This window comes from Ciona robusta, chromosome 4, assembly GCF_009617815.1.
Source record: "Ciona robusta chromosome 4, ASM961781v2".
NCBI lineage: Eukaryota > Metazoa > Chordata > Ascidiacea > Phlebobranchia > Cionidae > Ciona > Ciona robusta.
Genome location: NC_143238.1, coordinates 4,385,275 through 4,406,540, shown reverse-complemented (window position 1 = coordinate 4,406,540; position 21,266 = coordinate 4,385,275). Strand labels below are relative to the sequence as shown.

The window sequence follows — 21,266 nt, the reverse complement described above, 5'->3', positions numbered from 1 at the left end:
ATCACGCTGGTTCTTCTTCAACATAAAGATATCATAAACACGAATGAAATTTGCAAATCGGACAAGTTTATAAAAACACCGCTGTCACTTTAGTTTACGCAGTGATCGAAATCACTAAATGATTAAATCCCATTGCATGTGAATTTTATAACAATACATACTTTTTTTAACTTAAACATTTTGACTAAACTTGTTTATGCATCTGGTGTACTTATGTTGTAGTTGGGTAACAACATGTTTTACTCTATAATTGAAACACTGCACTGTATTCATTTTCGCCACATAAATATAAGTTTATTTATGCAAACCTTTACTACACAAAAACTACAAAACACAGTACAAAACTAAATACATGTAAAACATAACAAAATTTAATCATGGTTGGTATTTGTGAAACCTCGGATTCGAACTCTAGATGTGTACTGAAGCAAGTTTAAATTAGCACAGGTAAGGTTGGCAGTTTATTTATAATGACCACACTACCCATGTGTCATGATACCCCACTGCGCAAAGACCTTATAGGAAAATATTTAATTTTAAAGAAACATATTTCTTATTCATTAATTTATATTTTCATCTTTTCCAATATCAATTTCAGTTTTTAGATTTTTTAAATGATCATCAACTTGATCTTCTGTAGGTTTAGTGAAGACCACGTCAACCTCATCAATTTTCTCTTCTTTAATTGTTACATTGGAAACAACTGGATAAAACCCACAAAGTTAAAAGAATCATTACAAAGTTGCATACGTGGTTATTCCTATGTAGGCATAAGGTGCATAAGACAGAACAACCGTGTATATTGAAGCTCATTGCTTCAACACGCAAGTATAAAAATAGGAAGATTCTTTTTGATAAACTATTATCTAAATCCTATTACATACAGAAAATATTTCTAACATGACCACTTTTATCTCAGTCAATAGTCCTGTAAAACAGTTTATTTCCACCACCATATACATTAATCTGAAATTAAAAAAGCTACATGCCAACAATAAAGGCTGCATGACTTACCACTGGAAGTAGCTTGTGCTTCTAGCTCAGCTTTAGACTGTTTCTGCTTTAAAAAACAAACAATTTACTAATTTAGTTAACTAAACTATCAAAATAACAACATAAATTAATTATGTAAAAATGAAACAGTCACATTTTAACTTTTAAATTTTTTTTATGCCAGATCTTATATACATGCTGCAAAACTTACATTTGCTTCTTTTGATTCTAATTTGATAGTTTTATCCAACACTTTTGCTTGCATTCTTCTTCTAAGAAATGAAGGAATGTTACAATAAAACAACAGGCACATATTAAATAAGCTAAAGCTGTAAGAGTTGTAAGAATACTTCTACTCAGCATATGCATGACCCAATACCGTCTATTATATTAAACGTCATTCTGCATAGTGCATTACAGCTAATAGTCTTTTCATATCCTTTATCTCTTTTTTTACAAATGCTGTTTGGCCACTATTAACATTTTTAGTGTAATGAATGCAGTTGCATTGTTACTCTGAAAATTAATAAAACTTAGCCAAAAGAAAAGGAAAACCATGAACATGTGTATATAGTATATTAATATAATAAAACAAATAGAGTTACAATGAAAAAGAAAATGGGAACCCACTTTGAAGGGGGAGGTTGTTCTGGTTCACTATCAGATGATAAAGTAGCGTCTGAATCATCAGAAGTATCAACCGGCACTTGTTCATATTGTAGCAACCTATCTAGTAGGAAACTGTTGTCTCGTGATACTTGTAACAATTTTCTTTGAGCTTTTTCTACTTCAATAGATAGACTTTCGTGCTCCTTTATTCAAGCAAAGAAAAGAAATATTTAGATAGCATATTTAATATGCATAAGATATATAATGTTTTAGCATTTAGATACTTTAAACAATACTAAAAAAGTTATACTATACTTTATTGTGAAATAATAGTTAAATAGACATTTATTAACAACAAACCAGAATTAATTTATTTACTTAAAAGTAAATATAATGTACAATAACTACCCTAACATATGCAAACTGCAAAATCAAGCACACATATTATGTAATATGTCTTGTTATTTTGGGTAATCCTGTCGCTGGTGACCAGTGAAAATTTTGGTCTCAAAATGTACCTTACGTCTCCCTGATACTCGCTGTATAATTTTTTTAAAAAAAAACTCGGGCGTTCGTATCGAAAATTAACTTTGAAAATGCGCGAAATCGTGCTGCGTCACCGTATTTTCCACACGAGCCGGCAAAGGTTAGATTATGACGTCATAGAATGCGTATTACAACCTTTGATTTCTACGTTACAGATTACGTAATTTGTTAGTTTTTTTGGATTTAGAGGTTACGGGTTAAACGTAGGGGTTAGGGTTGGGTTAAGGGTTAGGACTTGGGGTTTTCCCTAACATAAAACAGTGCGAAAAACACGATTATAACATGCTGTAACGTACGTAATATGTCACTACTGTGACGTAACATATCGCTATTGTGACGTAATAAATCGTTAACCTTACGCAAGTCAGGCGAATTACGGTGACGCAGCACGTTTTCGCGCATTTTTAAAGTTAATTTTCGACACGAACGCCCGAGTTTTTTCAAAAAAAAATTATACAGCGGGTATCAGGGAGACGTAAAGTACATTTTGAGACCAAAATTTTCACTGGTCACCAGCGACAGGATTACCGTTATTTTGTTTTATCCAATAATACAACTTTTCCAGCGTCATATTTTTCGTTTTTCTTCCTACAGATAATTTTGAGACTTACGTAAAGTAATATCTTCAACTTTCTCTTCAAAAACTTGTATTTTTCTTTATAATTACCTGACATTATATCAATGTATTATAAACCAATTCCAAAAAAACAAAATTTACCTCAACATTCGGGACTTTCCCTTCTGTTCTGTGAGCGAATGATAATGGAAATAAAAAAGTGGTAGAATATAAATGGGGACTGGCAACATGAAAGAAATCCAACCTACGCCTTTAGAGTTGACAATGAAGATGTCGTCAAATTTAGAAATTTTGAAACTTGATATAAATAGGCGTAGACATGGTTTATCTTAACTTTTGGACAATATACAAACGTATAGTAGGGTGAGGAAAGATGGGACACCTTTGGCACATAAAATCCAAATGTCTTGATTGTGTTTTAAACAATTAACAACGGTCTATGGGAGTCGTGAGGATACGGTTTTATAAATCTTTGAATGTTCTTTGTTTACTACCAAATCCGACGGGAAAAAGAATGAAAAGGTGTCCCGTCTTTCTCCACCCTACTATATGTTCTGAAGTGTCGATTATATAGGAGTTCTCTAGTAATAATCGATGCATACATAGCGACAAACAAACTGTTGATATTTTCAGTCATCTAAAGATACTCCTTTTCTTTAGTAAAGGCACTACAACGGTTAAAACACATAAATGTATTTTGCTATGAAATTTAACGTAGCGCTTTTGATTAGTGCAAACAACAAAATATGTAAAACACCAGGATAGACACTTGCAACGAAACATACGATAGACACTTTTCAAAAGCAGCGTATAAAAGTCACGTATACTAAAAAGTATGTTGTAGTTTTGGACAAATTTCATTCTGCTGATACTGCAGTATAAATGCTGGCTCGGTGTTGCAGAAAATTCGGGTTAATTGCATATTACGATCGTTACGGCAGAAACACTACATTTCTAAACACTTTTTAAACTGAAATTCAGTATGGCGTAAATAAACATTTGACAATGGATTAAAAAAACTCAAACTAGTAATAAATTATCATTAGTGAACAGACTGCGTGCTTGTGTTTAAGATGATAAGATTAGAACCTAGAATTCGTAGTGCAAACTAAAAACTACTAAAGCGCAAAAAATGTGACAAAAATAAACTGCAAACGTATTTTAAGCGACGCAAATACTGATAAAGCAGAAACCTTTTTACTCAGAAAGCAACGAAGTTACATCATTAGGAGCTTTTATTTTACAAAAAGTCGTTTTGTTATTAATTGAATATTTGCAGTGAGGTAAAGAGGCTTCTGCTTTGCCAGTATATAACTTTGACAACTAATATTTGGCGAGTAGCAACTATGCTAGATTTTATTGTGAATAAAGATCTGTACAGACCACCAACCACCATCATTGTGCGCTCTCCTACGACGTCAAGTGGTTGAGTTTACCTAGCGGGAGCAACCTGCCAAAGCATCAAACATATTAGAATGAATACATAACACTGTATTGAACTATAGGCTTTTTTCTATTAACGCACAAAAGAGACATCCTCACCAGTACCATATTCTAAACTTATTTAATAGGTCATATGATGCTGGTATGTTTCTTGCCCAAAGACCTACACGCCGATAATACTAGCAGCGTCAAGCTTTGATTCTCTAACCCCCTATACCCTGTGCCATGACGCCGGGCGAGTAAAATTTAAGTTTTAACTATTTTGATTAACTTTTCTGGTACGATCGTCGCCAACGTAACCGTATAACTTAGTTAAAGTTGAGATGTAAAAAACTACTTACCACAACCAGGCCTGTTTTCGTTTTGGTGACGGACACCTCATTCCCAACCACGTAATCAATCCTTCCCTGCTTTCCACCCGTCATATCATGTAGTATACTGCTGTTATCCACGATTTTAACGTCTTGGTCTTTTTTTGCGATTCTAGCCAACTTTGTAATGGTTTCAATCACGAAAGTGCTTTGAACAATAGCGTCTCCTTTTTCCTTGTTATCTGAAGGCGCATGTAACACGAAGACATTATCTCCGAGACTGCTTGTAGAGATACCTAAATAAAAACAGGTGTTAGTTTTTTGTATTATTTGTGGGAGCTCCACTGGCAATTGTTAGTTTTGTTTTCTGAAGTACCGAATTTTTGCTACCATTGTGCTTCGGCAAAACATTTAACAACAATTGATCCAACCGAGTGGTACGTGTTCTAACGACTGTCGTTTTCCGACCACGCGAGGGAAAAGTAACATTTATTCCTATCTTTCACACTTCTAAAAAGGATCTTCTGACAAATGTATTTTACCTCTTAACTCATTATGGGAAATTTTCTGTTTTAACTTTCCGTCTTTGGAATCGAACAGGTAGGTGGCGCCAGAGGTGATAATTAAAGTTCGTGCCCTTGGATGGTAACCATGGCGATCGTATTTGGTCACACTACAGCAGTATAGAGCTTGTTCACCAGAATCAATAGTAGCCAACATTTTTGGCTTGAGTTGTTCGACTAAAATGCAAACAATTGGAAATGTTTTAAAACATTTTTGCAGCATTAAAAAGCGGGAAAGTATTTTCTTTCTGTAAGGTAGTGCACTATATATATAAAATATTTACCCATTTAAGGTTAGTTTTTGACTTTATTTATTTATATCAAACACTTTTATCTGTGTTTTTTTGGACAGTAAAGTAACGAATTAATGCTGACGGCAGACGTAAGTCCAAGTTCTTCCTGCTACAAAAGGCTTTACTTTAATTACCTCTCGGTTTATCCTGGAAGGGGTTAGCCACGCTCTCGTCGTATCCCTTTTTCTTCTGTCGGAAGATGGCGCTCGCGAGCACCTTTTCTTCCATCATAGCCTTACGTTGAGGAGAAACTCCTTTAACGTATTTCAGCATCAAGTTCTTCATATTAAGTTGCTGAAGCAATTTACCTGTCTTTGACGACATAACTTTGATAAGGACGATACCACAAGCGAAAACAATTTGCTAAATAAAAAAATAAAACAAAAAAAATACCAAAAAAACGCAAAATTAGAAAAAAATGCAAATCTGTGTTTTAATTATTTATTTTATTACTTGACAAGTTGAACCGTTTTTGAGTCATTTTAACAAAAAAATAGTTAAAAGATTTACCTCTTCCAGTGCAGCAGGCGAATGAATCCACGATTTATCCAACACACTGGCTGGCAAGCTCTCTTTCGCGCGCATGAGGTACGAGTATCTCACGTAATCCAAGAAGTCGGCGTTTTCTGGACACCGCGGCTTTAGACGCGTCATAAAACCAAGAATGAACCTGAATAATTGGCATTGTTGGATAATAATGTGGATTGATAAACATTGGGAATATTTATAAAAGAAGGCTTGGAATTTACGACGTTAAAACACCCGTGTTATTCTAACGACAGTCGTTGCCCCAACACGCAAAGATAAATAGTTCCTTTATTCATGTATATAGACGTTGCACAGTAGGCCTTATTCTTCATAAACGTAAATTACGTTCATTGTAACGACAAATTCTGGACTGACCACCATTTCATCGCAATGATCATGTTCATGTGTGAAATTCTTACAGAAATATTGTTTGATAATTACAAATACTCCACTTACTTTCTTATATCTAAGGTTGCCTTTTTCCTTTTTGCTTTTAATCGCTGAGCAAGAATTTTCTTCCATTGCGAGCTGAGGAGCGTCACAGCATTTCTCATCGTCGTAAACTTCTTCTTCTGTCTCCATCCACGGAATACAGACTGTATGGTGGTAGCTAGCTCATGTTTACGGATCTGTAGGAAGACATAAACGTTCGCTTACTCTTCTTTTGTGGGTGAGGTCCTTGTCGAGGACCTGGGATTTAGGCTAAAACTTAAATGATATTTCTATCCGGCGCAGTGGAACAGTGGTTAGCCCGCCTGTTTCTAACTAAGGGGTTATGAGCTTGACCTTGCTATTATTGTTACCATGTGTCCAAGACACTTAACAGCTATTGCTCTAACCCAGTGGTTCTTCATAGGATGTGTAAATTGCTAGGAATACTTTTATAACAAAATAAAACCAATGATCCCACAAAGTTACATACGTGGTAACTGGTAAGCGACCAAGTGTGTGAAACAGAACATACGTGTTACAACGACTGTCGTTGCCCCGCCACGCGATGATAACAATTTAAATTCATTTATTTAAAACTGTCACTTACCTGAAACGCATCTTCAGTTGCGAACAACGTCCTCGGGAATCGAATGAAAACTTTGGTTTTCCCCAGTCGGTACTCCCCCTCCTTGTAGTCAAGATACTTACAAAGCACGTCAACTCCTTTACGCGATGGCCCATCGTAATGTGGCCATGTCTCTGGGCACAAGCTTTTATATCTGCCCCAGAAAGACGTATGTTATATATAATCGAAAAACAACAGTTATATAGCTTATATGGGCTTTGCTTTAAGGTAACAAAAAAAATCTTCCAAAAAAAAATCAAAAAAAAAAAATCGTTGAATGTTCTTTGTTTACTACCAAATGGAACGAGAAAAGAGAATGAAATGGTGTCCCATCTTTCCCGACCCTACTATATATTAAATATTGGCTTACCGGTTTAGGAATATATCGTGGGTTCTTCTGTAAGCGAAACCTGCTCTTCTTACTCTAAGGTTTTCCATTAGCCCTAAGTATTTCACTTGATGGCGCACCAGAGTTTCGTCAAAGCGATCTAAATATATATGACGTCATATACTCAAGGGTGAACTAGCAACATTGTGACTTAGATAGGACATTATGACGTAAAACAGGTCTATAAGTTAGCGAATATAATATAATGTATAGATCACATATTTAAACACCATTAGCAAATGACAGATTAGTTTTAAAGTAGAATATTAATTAAATAAACGATACTCGCCATAAATATGTCCGTTAGATCATAAAACAATCAATATTTAATTAATCACGAATAGGAGCATTTATGTTTGACGTAACTAATACGCCTGGGGGTTTAAAAATACGACTTTCCTTATTTGGGCATCCAGATGAAACGTCACTGAACAAGCATACGTAACTAAAGACGTTAACATTAGGTGTATATTGACGCGACATTTTTGTAACTTTTAAAAGGTGGATAAAAGCGTTACATGTAGCTTTGTAACTAAAGTTTCTATTATATAAATCGCTTAACTTATAATTAAAAGCGTATTTAGGATATCCATGCGACTATAACAATGCGTTGTTAATTGTTAACACAATCAGGAAATTGGGATATAATGTGTTAACTGGTAACGGTATCAATCTTTACCCTACAATAATGTATAATAATTAAGTAAGTAACCTATTTTACCGACCTGCCATTTTAGCGTCATTGGGTTTAATACATCTTACATAAGAAGGTTCCTTAGACATTAGAATGTCCATTAAACGATTAAGGCTTGTACGGAACTGGGAGCCAACAGTTTCGGGTCGTTTTAACCTAAATACAAGTAATTGGAAACTTATTTAAATGCAATAGCAAGCTAGATTGTATATACTATATACTATATATGTAAAAGTTTACGATTTGAAGTTCAAATTGATTTCAATCACAAATACGTCATGAATACCCTCTGTGACGTCAATAATGTAGTTTGTGGGCGATAAAATGAGATAACTTGTAGGTTAAAAAACGTAAATATTAAACGAAAAATGGGGAAATCAAACGAAGGGTTTGTCAATATGACTATTTTGCTTAAAAGGCAGATAATACGAAACTTTTAATCTATACCCTGGTTTTTCCTAGCGTGAAAACGAACTACTCGAGTAAAATTGTCCAATATAAAAGCGTATCTGCTAAATGCATGAGTAACTTATAGTGTGCTTACTTGGTAAGTTCTGTAGCAGGAAAAGCTTCTTTAACAATCTCGTTCTTTGAAACGGACATTGTAACTTTCAAATCACGGTATAATAAGTCGTTGTTTTTGTCCAGAAACCCTGAAATATAGTTATAACTTATAAGTTATAACATGCATTATTTGGTGTCCATGATATAAATTTCTAAATAGGTAATATTTCATTTTTGGACGTTAGTAAAATGTTTGGAAAACATAAATTTGTATGTTACTTAGGTAAGTATATTCTACATTGCGGAGTAATATAAATTTGTAGATCTTTTAATCAAGATAAAGATTACGGTGATATAATGAAAATACTGTGATAGACTGACACACTTTTGCAATGTTGCCAGCCATTTTGCTGCTAAGGTAATTTATTTGATTATACATTCTCAGTGTTGCCAAATTATTTTCCTAATTTAGCATCTATTGTTGCCAGATTATTTTCCACGGCATATGACGTACCTTTGACGGAGTAGGTGACCTCACCAGCATAATGAACCAATCGAAATTCTTCATACCCGATCGTCTTTCTCATTTTCGAATCTCCCAATGCGTGTCTGTCATGGAAACGAATAAATAAATGTAACTCATTTAATCCGACGTAGGAGGGCAACGATAGTCGTTATAACACGGGTGTTATGTTAGATACACTTCGTAGTTCGTACCCGCTTACGAGTTACCACATATGTAACTTTGTGGGTAAATGTTATTTTAACTTTTCAATTTTCTTATAAAAGTTTTTTCTGCCAATTTACACAGTCCAAAAGTACCACTGGGTTGGAGAATTTGCGGTTAAATGTCTAAGCGTTTTGCCTAAATAAGTTAAATACATAAATATAACTCACGTAATAAAATGTGGATGTTTTCCAACAGTTTCCTCCAATTTTGACAGGAAAGTATTATCAGTTGCTTCACCAGGTCTTAAACATTCCTCATCTAAGATATCTATGATCCCTTGGTGGCGCTCTTCCACAAGGTCGCAGATTATTTTGTTGTTAAAATATTCCACTGGTTCCCACTGTAATTCACGTAAAACGTCAGTGGAGGGAAAGAAAATTCGACCAGACTGAGAATTTTGAAATACATCGCTAACTTTTATCAAACTATAGCGGGATGCTTCTTTACAATAAAATGGCTACAATTTACAGGCACATTATAAAGTTACACAGTTGGGTAAAAGGACCTACCTCCTGCTCGTGTGAAAAAGTCGCGAAAAAGCATAACAGCCACAACGTATAACATTAATTAAGTTATATTTACCTCTATTCCTTCAGCTCTATATTCCTCTTGTTCTTGCTTGAGCGTCAATTCAATGAAAAGTTGTTGCAGTTTTTCGTTACAGAAGTTGATACAAAACTGCTCGAAACTGTTGCTCTTGAAAATCTCAAACCCATAGATGTCGAGAAGGCCGATCACGTTCTTGCGCATGCGGTCCTGAGATTGTGACGTGATTAGTGCCATTATTACGTCATTATAATAAAAAAAATTCGGATCAAGTGCTATGAAATACGTAATAGATCATTATTCAGTCTCTTACTCAAATATAATCATATATTTTAGAATTTATAAATGCACATATATACTATAAACTATTGTTTCAGGTTTTAATATCATGGGTTCATGAAGGGTTTGTAATCAAAATACAGCTAAACTCTTGCAAAGCCAAGAAATATTGCAGACACATGAGTTAACATAATTACAAAGTGTTGCTTTAAATAAAAAGTTCCCCAGTTCAAATAGCAGGACAACGTATGCGTTACAACAACAACAGATGCGGTGTTGGAATAACCACTGACGATATACGTCCCTAGTGAATACATACACTGTACAGTATAGTGTTAGTCATACAGTGGTGCAAGGGGAATAAACACACGCAGCATTATATGCTGGTGTATTGTTGCACCTTTAAACATCACTGCATTTTGTAAGCAAACACAAAAACTGTAAAGTGATATGAAGCGTGGCGTGTGGGACATACCTTTCATCAAAAAAAGGTACGCAATGCGTTCGCAATTGATAAAATAAATATACGTGATTGTGTAATTTTAGTAATATACAGTAGGTGGGGTAAGACGGAATATCTTTTGTACATAATATTCAAATATCCTGATCGTGTTTTAAACAATTAACAGCGGTCTGTGGGAGTCTTGAGAATAAGGTTTAATAATTCTTTAAATGTTCTTTGTTTACTACCAAATGGGACGAGAAAAGAGAATGCGAAGGTGTTCCATCTTTCCCCATCCTACTATACCAAAACGACCATTTCCAATAAATACACTATGTACCTTGCTTGTTAGTGAACCATTAAGCTTGAGCACCAGCCAGTTAAACATGCGACCATATATAGCTTTGCTTAATGCATCCCTGGCATATAAAGCTTGTTCTACGGTGAGAGGGCTTTCCATTTTCTCTTTGTTTGCTTCGATAGTTCGATGAGTAAGAGCTTGTAAAAGTTGCTCAAACTGACAACCGAGTAACTATGGAAAGGAAAATGTTATTCTGCTGTTGTTGCCACCGGGCATAACGTAATATATGAGGAAATAGCTCCTATAAAATGATATTGTATAAGAATTTTATGATATTTTATAAGAATAAAGACGAATATTCTGCCGTACGACAATACATCATTATATGAGTTATCGCGGATAATCAGAACTAAAATCTGACGTTTTATTTTGTCAACTTACATTAGCAATCTTCTGTATTTCATGTTCTCTGTCCACAGTAGCATGGCCTTCTTCATTTGCACTGAAACTAACGTTGCCGAGATGCAACACACTCGCTACAATGGATAGAAGCTCCTGGGGTATGAGGTTCAAATCGTTATGCGGAATAATGTAGAAAATATAAGTTTAAAATGCAACACATTGCATAATACAAAAATTGTACTTACTTTATCCTTGCGTAGCCGAAAAACGACAGTCGTTATATACCTCGTGCTAGCTTACGGGTTATCATGTATATGTTACTTTAAGGTGATAATTTTTTTGTGTGGATTTTTTTCTTTTTTATGTGTGGCTGGTAATTTAGACAACCCATTAGTGACCACTGGGTTGGAGCACCCGTATACTCTGCGGTTAAGTTACGGTCACTCTAACTATAGAGTCGGAAGAATGAAGAATATATAGCAGTGCTACTTACGTCTATGTTCTTTGGCGAAAATTCCAAAACTTTGAGAGCTTTTTGTACAGCGAGGAAGTCACGTCTGTCGTTGATTGAACTTACTTTTGCACATTTGCCCTGAAAGTAAATTATTAGACAGATAGGAATTACGGAGCATATGTGTGCATTTATTGAGTTTAAAGACGTTTTTTTTATTAAGTTTTATGATATGGATAAATGTGCTTATCAAGAAAATGACAAAAACGGACAAAATAAAACCTTTTTTTCTCAAGATTCATGCCAAAAAAGTTTTAAAAATATTAAATATGTTCTTTTCTTTGTGGGATAAGTTGTTTTACCCTTATGGGCCAGAAGTCCACTTTACGAACTTGAGTGTCTTATTTATGTCACTGCCACAGCCACAGTAAAGACGGTGAAGCTGTTTTGTGTGTGTGGAAAACCAGACACGACTTCTGAGAGTTTTAAGTGCGCTCATGTCGCCACAGTTACTTCAATGGGCCTTGAACCAAGGACTTTCGAGTCACTGGGAACTTACTAATAGACAACGATTACGTAACCTTACAGGATTTTTGTCTCTTTACCGACACGTATGTTTTATAGGGTACGCCTTGTATAAGCAGCTATAACTGAAATGACTAATGGGCATTTATTATATATGTAAATAGACCTTATGGTAAAAAAACACGTTAATTACCACACCAACGTTTCACCAGCCGTATGGCGACTTGTCAAATAAAAAATAGGCCACAAGAGCGCTGACTGTTATGGCTAGTAGCAACAACAACATAACTAATATAACATAGAGAAAACGCTATGATTTTTAGTCAAAACTACAAGGGAAAAAGTCTTCAACCTAGGGCCTTTTACAAGGATATCAGCGAAAATACAATAGAGCATACCTGCGATGTGTAGAAATATTTATCTGGTGTTTTCTGCAGCATAAGTCGGCTTAGTAACTCCTCATCAGCGCCCTCTAGCAGTTGGTAGAAAATATGGAAGTTCCTTTCACCCGATGCTTGGTGGACCTGGATGGTAGATGGGAGGTTAATAATGTAACTGTGGTGAATATCCCAAATTTAGGCCAGACCTGGTGCTTGGGTGATTATAAGGGAATTAGAGGCAACACGACAGTTGTTAAAACACACTAAGGGTAAAAACGTAAAAAAAAACAGTAAACAACAGTAAAAGTTCCACGAATCAGACCCGATCTAAGGCTCATGAAGTTGGGCTATTCTCTTAAAGAAGTAACAGTAAGAATCAAGTGCTACGAAATGTGTGGCAGACAAAAATCAAGTCCAAGAAAAAGATACATATCAACTAATATGGCATCATCAGTATCTTGTTCAAACAGAACCGGTTAACCTAATTGTTTACATATAACTTTAACGTCAATATGAAGAGTGATGGTTTTATGATTGTATACAGAATACACAAATCGTATGCTAACACAACACAACGTTAAACACTTGACTGATGAATCTTAAATCACCTCTTTAGGATATTGGTAAATTTTGAATGCGTTAATCATTACCCATATTAACCATACATTACCTATGACTTATACCTAGCTTTCCCGCCAAGACAGTAGTAATATTAATATTAAAACAATAATTTTGGTAAGTTTGTTATTGTATTATGTAGATTAAAGTAAAGGGAATCTTAGCTATAAATATCTTAAACATTGTAAAACATTCATTTAAACATAATATTAGTAATAAGTATCCCAATAATTAGAATTGTAGACGTAATTAAAAACAAGCTCGGCTGCAAAACAGACGGACTAAAAGTCACATACGGTCCATGCCTATTAGTAAACAGCAAAACGTATACTACAAGGAGCAGAAACTGATATTCAAATATACACAAAACACAGGTAAAGCTGTTTTAAAACTACAATGAATTATTTAGTATGTGATTCGCAAACGGTTCAGCGAACGGTAGGCGGCATAGTAGATTTGCGATTACGTCTTGAAATAACGGTGAGTCAGAAGCGCGTGGCAATTTAATTACGCGGTCTCGCAATCTAACGGCAGCCTATTGCGATTGACGGTTATTATATAACTATAACCCTGGCCTACTATGATATATTATATAGTATTTTATAATGTAGCATGCTCGCGAATTAGGTCGTAAAATAGGCATGTGTGTAATAGGTATATTATATGCTGTATAATCGGCCATAAAGTCAAATAGCCGGGTAGTAATTATACTACTAAGTAGTTTATGGAGCAATACCGGATATTAACGAGCATATGCCAAAACACTATTGGTGTAATAAACCTAACCGATAAATCTATTAAAGCTATACTGGCAAAACTACATGCGGACGTTTTAAGGTCATATTCCGGTCGCTTTTTCGGGATATTTCGCATAATAATTGTGGCGGATGGGCTTACAATTATGACTAGTGGCAATAGGTATTAGAATAAAACTAACGGCTTAAGCCTTTGATCTGAATTTACGTTATTACAGATATTGGTTTTCTTAGACTGACCACATAGAAGCAATAAAATAGTTTTAATACAGAGGAAGTAGATGGGCAGTCAAATATGTGGTCGTATAAAAGTAGATGATTTATCCCTTTTACATATCAGGAGCTAAAAACTCTTTGCCTCTTTAAAATGTTCACAAGGTTTTGGAAAATACGCAAGCCTGTTCGGTATATTTTGTTACCGCCGGAGCGCCAGTCGTATCTTAAGTGTAAAAGAGATTTTGGTCTGTTTATGTGATCTTGCAAACAAAAATGTCGGTTCTCATTTTAGAAAAAAAAAAACAAGTATCAGAAGATCTCTTTCACAAATATCTATATTCCGTGTTACTTACCACGCGCGATTTCTCCAGCAGATAGTTAAGTATATGTCCACCTACTGGTGCCCCTTTGTGGTCGAACTCAATGTCCATGTATTTGCCAAACCTTGACGAATTGTCGTTTCTGTGTGTCTTGGCGTTCCCGAATGCCTAAGCGGGCAATAAACGGTTATATTTGGAAACTAAATACCAGTTACCAGGTATGCATATAAGTTGTTTTCGGAGTTTATAATGCTGTGGAATGCTCGGGCAATTAAAGGAATGCAGGTATTACTTTTTATAATTTTCCTATAATTGTGGGAACTTATTTTGCACTGTGGGTAAGATGAATACCGTTGGCAGTTGGCACATAATATCCCATATTTTCTAATCGTATTTTTATTAATTATACCAACGCTAATTTACAGTCGTGAGAATAAGGTTAGATATTTCTTTCAATATTCTCTGTTTACCACTAATATGCGTTTGTAGATAAGACGGTGTGCATTTCCCTGTACAAGGTTGATAATGAACGCAGCAAAGTAAAATATCTTATCACTGTTTGCTTTGCATGAGCTATACTGTTTGATCACCAGTATCAGTCACGTTAGTAATAGCCACGTGAAAAAAAAATTCTATTCCAAACTTTCATATTAAACATAAAATAGCCCCTATGGCGACTTATCCATACCGACGTTTAATCATTCTATTAATGTCGCCTTCATCAGATTAAAAGTGTATTGACTTGACCCATACTGAATACTGAATAGTATAACCTACCTCTAGAATCGGGTTAGATTGCAGCAACCTTCCTTTAATGTGTTCCACATTATCATTGGAAGCACTACAAACACTCAGATATTGAAGAATGTATTTAGAAGCCTCCGTTTTCCCAGATCCTGACTCCCCTGATATTAGAATACATTGGTCGGATGCTTCGTTTCGCATTGATCGGTATGTGTTGTCGCCGATCGCGTAACTGTGGTAATTTAAAAATAACAATAACAAGAACACATTTATGAAAGTAAGTATATTTTAGGGGTAATGGGCAAAATCTAGCCTAAATCCAAGGTTCCTCCCCGCGACGCTGATACTGAATACTGAATTCTAATTCTATAATAAGTATTCGTCTCTTCATTTGGGCCCAGAAGTAATTAACAAAACAACTACATTTAAATATAAAATCGTAGAAATGCATGATTTGTTGTAAGGGGCATTTAAACTTCGATGTGAAAAAATTAACATAACCGGTTGTTTACGATGTTAGGCACGTTCTAAGACAGTTTTGGTTTCAAATGCAAATGGATTAAACATTATGCAGTTTTTATTAATATATAACTTACACGTGTGGTGGCATCTCATAGAAGTTAACGCCTTGGTACTTCTCCATATGGTAAGGCGAGTAGAAACCTAATTGTTGGTAAGGATTCACTGATATCAACACTGAACCAATGTATGTCTGCATTTAAATCATCATTTTAAAACTATTGTAAATAACGGTTAATAAGATAAAGATACATGATTTTTAGGACAGAGACCCAGACCCCAGAGCCTCCCTATACCGAAACTGCGAAACAATCAAGGTACGTATATACGATTATCAGTTAAACCGATATTTTTCTGTTACGATGCAAGCGCTTAACCAATAAGCCACGGCACTTTACTTTATGTTTATGATAACAGTAAGAATAATTAAAAGTGTTTGTAGCCTTTAAGTTTATAACAACAACTCAAATATATTTATATCTCTCTATTGCAACATAAAGTACTCACATAAATAAGTTTTTCTTTAAATCGTTTTTTAATGTTGTGCAGAAATGCAGTTTCACTTTGATAATCCTCCAGTAGTACCAGGTCCTGGACTCCAACCCGGTCCCTTGCGGTCAAAGCTCCCTCCATAGTCGAGACTGAGTATCTCTGTAAACAACAGTAATATAAACGCATTACTATATAGTAAGGTAAGACGGGACATGGATGGTACGTAATTGGTATAAAGATTAGGAAACGTGGTACTTTAGTACTACCACTAACAGTATACCATCTTATAAAACTGTTTTAGTATAACATGCCGTTAAGTGCTATAGTAAATCCCTTAACTTACTTTTAACTATAAACAAATGATAAGGCCAAGTCTTTTTGTCGTTGCCTGTTATAAAACAAAATATCAACCACGCTGTGCTACAGTCTTCGACGGTTTTTCCTAATAAAGTAAAACGAAACATAACAACTGCCTCATCACATTTACTCATAAAAATTTCATTGCTTCTCCATAATTGGCAGCAGTCGTGTACTGACACAGTAAACTATCACAGCTAAATTGCGGGAGGAAAAACATAAAATTGACCATAAAATAAAGCAATTTGACGCCTTTCCAAGATTTGGAGGGCCATAAACCGTGGCGTTGTGTCCCAATTTCAGGAAACTAGGTTGTCTCAATTAACAATCAATAACGGGAAACTGCAGATTGTAGATGTGACGTCACGATGCAACACGAGCCTCAGATACAATTTCAAATAGAGCGACTAAGTAGTTAGTAAAAGCACGATAATTTGTCGAGGGTTTAAATTACGCACGTTTTATGACCTAAAATATTACATTCTATAATTCATTAAATTCTAACACTATTTTTTGTCGTAATTCTAATTATAAACTGGTCTAAAATAGGCCTCGGCTTTGCCAATAAAGAGCAGTATAGCTATGATGTTACTACAGTTCAATAAATCCTTTTACATGTACATGCAAAACAACGACTATATATTACTAATAGAATACACATCGACACTCATTTTTCCGGTACATTACGTAACGCAGATACGAAATCTACAGACGCTGCTCGACAAAACACTTGTGACGCACTAAGGCGGTTACGCAAACTCAAGTTTAGACTGGATGACGTAGGTAGCTACGGTAGCTTATAATATACAGTTGCCGCCATGGCATTCTTGGCGAGCAAGAATATCTTACGCACATACTTGCTGTACAAAAGTAAATCATTAACCGCAACCGTGTAACCTTATCATCGTCAGAGGTATATCTGACGTAAGTAACATTCAAGCTTTTACTATTGCGTCAATGTTCTATAGAGTATAGAGTATTGCTACATTTGAATTCCAGGACCCCATGCTAGTATACACAATTCTCGGTAAGTTTGTAGAACGTTGACGTCACGATGCTGTTTTCGAAAAAAACTGCGTCATATTTCAATACGCCTGTTTTTACTATACATGCTTGCTATTACTCGTTTTCCACTATACTGGCTGTTCAACTGGAGGTAGCGAACGAGATAAATATAGAAATTTGGCGGCGTGGTAACATGTTGATAGCATTTTAACATTTTACAACGTTGTCTCATTGTTATATACGCAATGGTAGCAATACGTGCGAATTGGCACTTCATTTCAAACGCGCGAGAACTATCGCTTTTTGCGTGAGACAACTGCTCGCTAATTGTTAAAACGAGAGTGTTGTAATGCATGAACTAACATGAAAAAGGGAGTGCACGAACGTCTTCTTCAACTTCGCAAACAGATTGCAGGGCTACAGTACGCTAAGCAACTAAGCCACACCCAAAGTTGAATTAATGCCGTGAATATACCGATTGCCCATTCAAACCCTGCCTTAATTCAAAAGCTGTACAAATAACGAATATTTGCCCTTGAACAACATACGGTAACGTGACAATTACGTATACGATTTAGGTATGCTTTCCATAGCTAAATCACTATATTCAACTCTTACTTATAAAACACGTAAACGTTCACAGATTCACAGCAGTTAAACATGTTATATCACCGCACAGTCCACACAATACACACCGCATGTTACAACTCGTAAAAACAACAACGAGACACTGACAAGTAACGTAAAAGTTTATAACTGTTTCTAATACACGACCACCACATCGTGTTATGCTAGCGGCGCTCACATTCCTTGTCGGCAGGAACGTAAACAAGTTCCTACCTCACGGATACATATGTTACAGACATTACCTGGTTATAGAATTTGAAACGTGTTGACCAAGACCGTGCAAGTCCATTAGGACTACTTGGTGAAGTAGGAGAATGCATGATCATAAAATTCACCAAAATAAACACACTGTATCAGTAATAGATCCGAGCCCCAGTACTACATAGGCAGACTGTTCTTTAAGTGTGAGCTGCAGCAATTTAAGCTGATGTTTCCTATTCAATTCGAGGTAAATTTGTGACGCTCTTACTTCTGGTAAATCCACTATTAAGCCGTAATTCAAAAACAATGGGACTGGATGTATTACTTGGTTAGCACTTAGTCACATAGTAAACTTTTCATTTAATGTTTTCCAATGATTGACACTTAAGTGTATGTGTAAGTGTGTGTGGCGTAGAATAGGCCTAAATCTCATATGTACCCACGAACCCACCCCATGAGGCCACATATGGATTGAAAATTTTAAATTTAAAACAATTTCACGACAGTCACAACTTAGATATAGGTATATAATGATAAAGGTAACAAATATTTTTTAAACGCAACATTTACTTCATGTTTAATGATAATAACGTACAACCTTAAAAGTGTGATTTAATTCAAGTACAAAAACATATAAAGAACACACACTCAATCACAAATTTATTCTCTACAGTCTACTCCATTATAAATCATACTCCTAAAAAATAAAACCCCAACAATTCTTAAACATCAATATCAAATAAACAACCACGTTTACAATTAGATTTAACTAAGTTCGGAAGTGTGTTAGCAAAGTCCTACTGTAAAATGAAATTTGTTATTTTTTTTCAATAAACCCATTTTTACTTATATAGATAGAAAACATACCACTTCAGATAATCATGAGTAAAAAACTGGATCCAAATGTCCTGGTGTACTTTTAATCTTTAAAACATAACCATAAGTTTACATACATACTACACACATGTTTGGCAAGCATGGTATTTTAATAAACCATGGTATGCTCATACACATAAACAACTATCTGAGTAAATGGCAACTGCAACTCTTAAATTGAACATTTGGTCATTTCAAAGTTACACTTAACACGTATATGCAAATACCCGTTATAGACACATAAAACGTGCTACTATTACAGCGATAACTGCATAAATTAATTCAAACCAGAAAATGGCCACATCCTGTCCGAAACTTTAACGTTAACAAAAAAGCACATACAATAACAATTCTAAATACCACAATACAGCCAGGTGCTTTCCAAAGCCGCGTGTAACTTCCTCTTTTCCTGTTGTAAACAACACTACCCCTTAAAACCTTTACTCGGCCCTGCCCAATGCTCCAACACGATGTATCCGATACAACTGTATACGGAGAAAACGTTCCGTTTCCATCTCTTTTCTATTAACGACACCCATGGTTACGTTTTTCTCTCATTCTCTCGCTACCGGCGTCAGTTCTCAGCTGTTTCGCTAATCTCTCCGCCGATTTTCACCTAAACTGCTCTAGATTCCAACACGCGGCAATCAAATTTACAAAATTAATTTAAGAATGTTTTGTTTAGTTATATGAATTACCTTATAGTCCCATGAAGCTCATGCACAAATGTATATATATATCAGAGTCTTATCATACACATACGTGCCATCAAGTCACACGAAAACAAAATAATTTTACTCACTTTAGTCGGCGTCAAAATTTCTTGCGCTTTAAATATTTGATAGGAATGTAGAGGCGTCTTGGCAGGTTTTCCCGTTGCCAAAGTTTGGTTCGTTAACGTTTCATCTGTTTTATAAACAACAGGAGTTATTCCATACGAACATTCCTATATTTCTTAACTTTTTGGTCTTTTTGTAGTGCTACACCTAAGTTGTAGAGACGCAATTGAACCGTGTAGGTGTAATTGAACAAATAAATAAAAAAGTTGCATGCACTTACCTTTACTTCTTACACTTTTTGGTGGTTCAATTATTTGCAATTTCACTATTGGATTTGTAGCAGGTTTGACAAGGATAATGTTTTTATCTTCCTTCTGGGCTTTTGGTTCTAACCCAACCGACTTCGGTATTGTGTTGTCTTTTATCTCAGTAGCTTTTGCGGTATTGGTAACATTCGTTATTTCTTGGACTTGTGATGGGCCGACTGTAGCTGAAAAGTATTTTATTTAACGGAGTTTTACCCGTGCTAGCGTACGATTTTAACGACTTGTCGTTTTATTGCTAACTTCTTTTTGTTTGTTATTTTGATCTTTGCTATCTTATTTAAATAACTTGATCTTTGCTATCTTATTTAAATAACTTGATCTTTGCTATCGTATACGAATGAGATAAATAAAACAAGGTATGCTATTTGCATATTCGTTGAAACAACTGAAGTTTTTCAATGCAACGTCCTTACGTTCATGAAATGCAACTGCAAATGTTGTTTCAATAACCGAGCCAATAAGATAAAAATAATAAGACAATAAAAATGCTATACCTTTACTACCACCAGCACCCATTGCAGCTTCCGTCAGAAATCTTTTCAAATGAAAGAAGTTTACCGTGGACCGCTTCTTAAACGTAGAGTAAATTATGCATGTTGTGTGCACTTATCACTGTCACGTGATTGGTTTCGTTACTCAGGTAATTAAGTTTACATTTTGCCAGAGCCGCAAACTCATTGGTTAACTAGAGAATTTAAAAATAAGCGTAATTGAAAAATTGTAGGCGATTAGAACGGCTTTGTGGCGTCAAGTAATGCTGCATGAACTGCGCCTTGTAAAATTTAAAGGCATGTCAAAGCTTTTTTGGCAAGAACTGTTTATGTGTCACCGGTGGACATGAAGTTTCACTTTAGGAACATATACAGCGA

General features: G+C 35.3%; 2 protein-coding genes across 5 annotated transcripts; both read right to left on the bottom strand.

The window, feature by feature from the left end:
• Positions 1-268: 268 nt before the first annotated feature.
• LOC149736862 (uncharacterized) lies at positions 269-2,919 on the bottom strand. Of its 2 annotated transcripts, none has more exons than XM_089876609.1 (5): positions 2,760-2,919; positions 1,624-1,805; positions 1,205-1,265; positions 1,015-1,060; positions 269-703 (listed from the first exon to the last, which is right to left on the bottom strand). In XM_089876609.1, exons 1-5 carry the CDS (start codon positions 2,820-2,822, stop codon positions 561-563), a joined length of 495 nt encoding a protein of 164 aa, XP_089732735.1. In that variant the 5' UTR covers positions 2,823-2,919; the 3' UTR covers positions 269-560. The 2 variants fall into 2 exon arrangements, with proteins under 2 accessions (XP_089732735.1, XP_089732736.1); XM_089876610.1 differs by having other exon boundaries at positions 1,015-1,057.
• Positions 2,920-3,402: 483 nt separating this feature from the next.
• Positions 3,403-20,928, bottom strand: LOC149736861 (unconventional myosin-Ic-like). 3 transcript variants are annotated; one of them, XM_089876551.1, is made up of 24 exons: positions 20,892-20,928; positions 20,352-20,561; positions 20,095-20,198; positions 16,242-16,385; positions 15,812-15,927; positions 15,249-15,447; positions 14,505-14,639; positions 12,581-12,706; positions 11,700-11,798; positions 11,246-11,359; positions 10,844-11,035; positions 9,819-9,992; positions 9,404-9,576; positions 9,021-9,115; positions 8,547-8,655; positions 8,034-8,158; positions 7,291-7,408; positions 6,903-7,074; positions 6,320-6,492; positions 5,846-6,005; positions 5,470-5,647; positions 5,022-5,219; positions 4,510-4,775; positions 3,403-4,175 (listed from the first exon to the last, which is right to left on the bottom strand). In XM_089876551.1, the coding sequence occupies exons 1-24, from the start codon at positions 20,911-20,913 to the stop codon at positions 4,158-4,160; spliced, it is 3,420 nt and encodes a 1,139-aa protein (XP_089732677.1). In that variant the 5' UTR covers positions 20,914-20,928; the 3' UTR covers positions 3,403-4,157. The 3 variants fall into 3 exon arrangements, with proteins under 3 accessions (XP_089732677.1, XP_089732679.1, XP_089732678.1); XM_089876553.1 differs by lacking the exons at positions 20,095-20,198; positions 20,352-20,561; positions 20,892-20,928 and adding an exon at positions 19,653-19,780; XM_089876552.1 differs by lacking the exons at positions 20,095-20,198; positions 20,352-20,561; positions 20,892-20,928 and adding an exon at positions 16,570-17,491.
• Positions 20,929-21,266: the final 338 nt, after the last annotated feature.